General features: G+C 51.9%; 2 protein-coding genes across 3 annotated transcripts in view; both read left to right on the forward strand.

Annotated features, from left to right (window-relative positions):
- LOC102679795 (choline O-acetyltransferase) overlaps positions 1–915 on the forward strand; it is an 87720-nt gene that overhangs the window by 2869 nt on the left and 83936 nt on the right. The gene's annotated exons all lie outside the window — the stretch shown is intronic.
- The window catches only part of LOC102680056 (vesicular acetylcholine transporter), a 2022-nt gene continuing 1482 nt past the window's right edge, over positions 376–915 (forward strand). The window contains exon 1 of the mRNA XM_031512104.1: positions 376–830. Within this exon, the coding sequence (XP_031367964.1) occupies positions 376–830 (455 nt within the window). The remainder of the gene's footprint in view (positions 831–915) is intronic.

The following is a 915-nucleotide window of genomic DNA, read 5'->3' on the forward strand; positions in this document are numbered from 1 at the left end:
ACATTGGAAACATTGTTCGAGAGAAAGAATCGTATCGATGATTCGATGAATTAGAATTTGAAATAAAAAAAAAAAAAAATGCCGGACGCGAGAAAGATCAAAGAGAGAGGAAAAGAAAGGAAGAAAGAAAAAGTATATAAAAAAAACATATCCGCGCGATGATTTCGATCGAGTTAACCGTGCCAATTCGGTGATCTGTTGTAGGTTGCCCCCGGCCCGGCCTGATGCGCGCCGCCCCAATCGCGACGATTCCTTCGTCACGATCACTCCCAAGGTCGCATCAAGTGATCGCGTGATTTAGTCCCTCTCGCTAGACGCTGGAGGACGTCCCTGCTCAGTTAAGGAAGAGAAAGAGAGATACATAGATCGGCCACCATGACGACCATACCGATACTCAACATTGAGCTGAGCGAGCTCAAGGAGATAGTGTGGGCCAAGTTGCAGGAGCCTAAGGCTCAGCGAAAGTTGGTACTGATTATCGTTTCGATAGCGTTGCTGCTCGACAACATGCTTTACATGGTGATAGTGCCTATCATACCCGATTACCTGAAATACGTGGGCGCGTTCGGCGATGTCGAGGACGAGGTGAACACGACGGGCACGCCGTCCCACCACGGCCAAGATTCAGCCACGGGTGTGTTGTTCGCCTCGAAGGCCATAGTACAGCTGATGGTGAACCCGTTCTCGGGCGCGTTGATAGACAGGATCGGTTACGACATACCCATGATGATAGGATTGTGCATCATGTTCCTGTCCACCGCAGTTTTCGCTTGCGGCCGAAGCTACGGGGTCCTCTTCTTCGCGAGGAGCTTGCAGGGAGTTGGCTCAGCGTTCGCCGACACCAGCGGCCTGGCAATGATCGCTGACCGCTACACGGAGGAGGCGGAACGATCGAAGGCCCTAGGCATCGCCTTG

Source organism: Apis dorsata, unplaced genomic scaffold (assembly GCF_000469605.1).
Source record: "Apis dorsata unplaced genomic scaffold, Apis dorsata 1.3 scaffold_383, whole genome shotgun sequence".
In the NCBI taxonomy this organism is placed as follows: domain Eukaryota; kingdom Metazoa; phylum Arthropoda; class Insecta; order Hymenoptera; family Apidae; genus Apis; species Apis dorsata.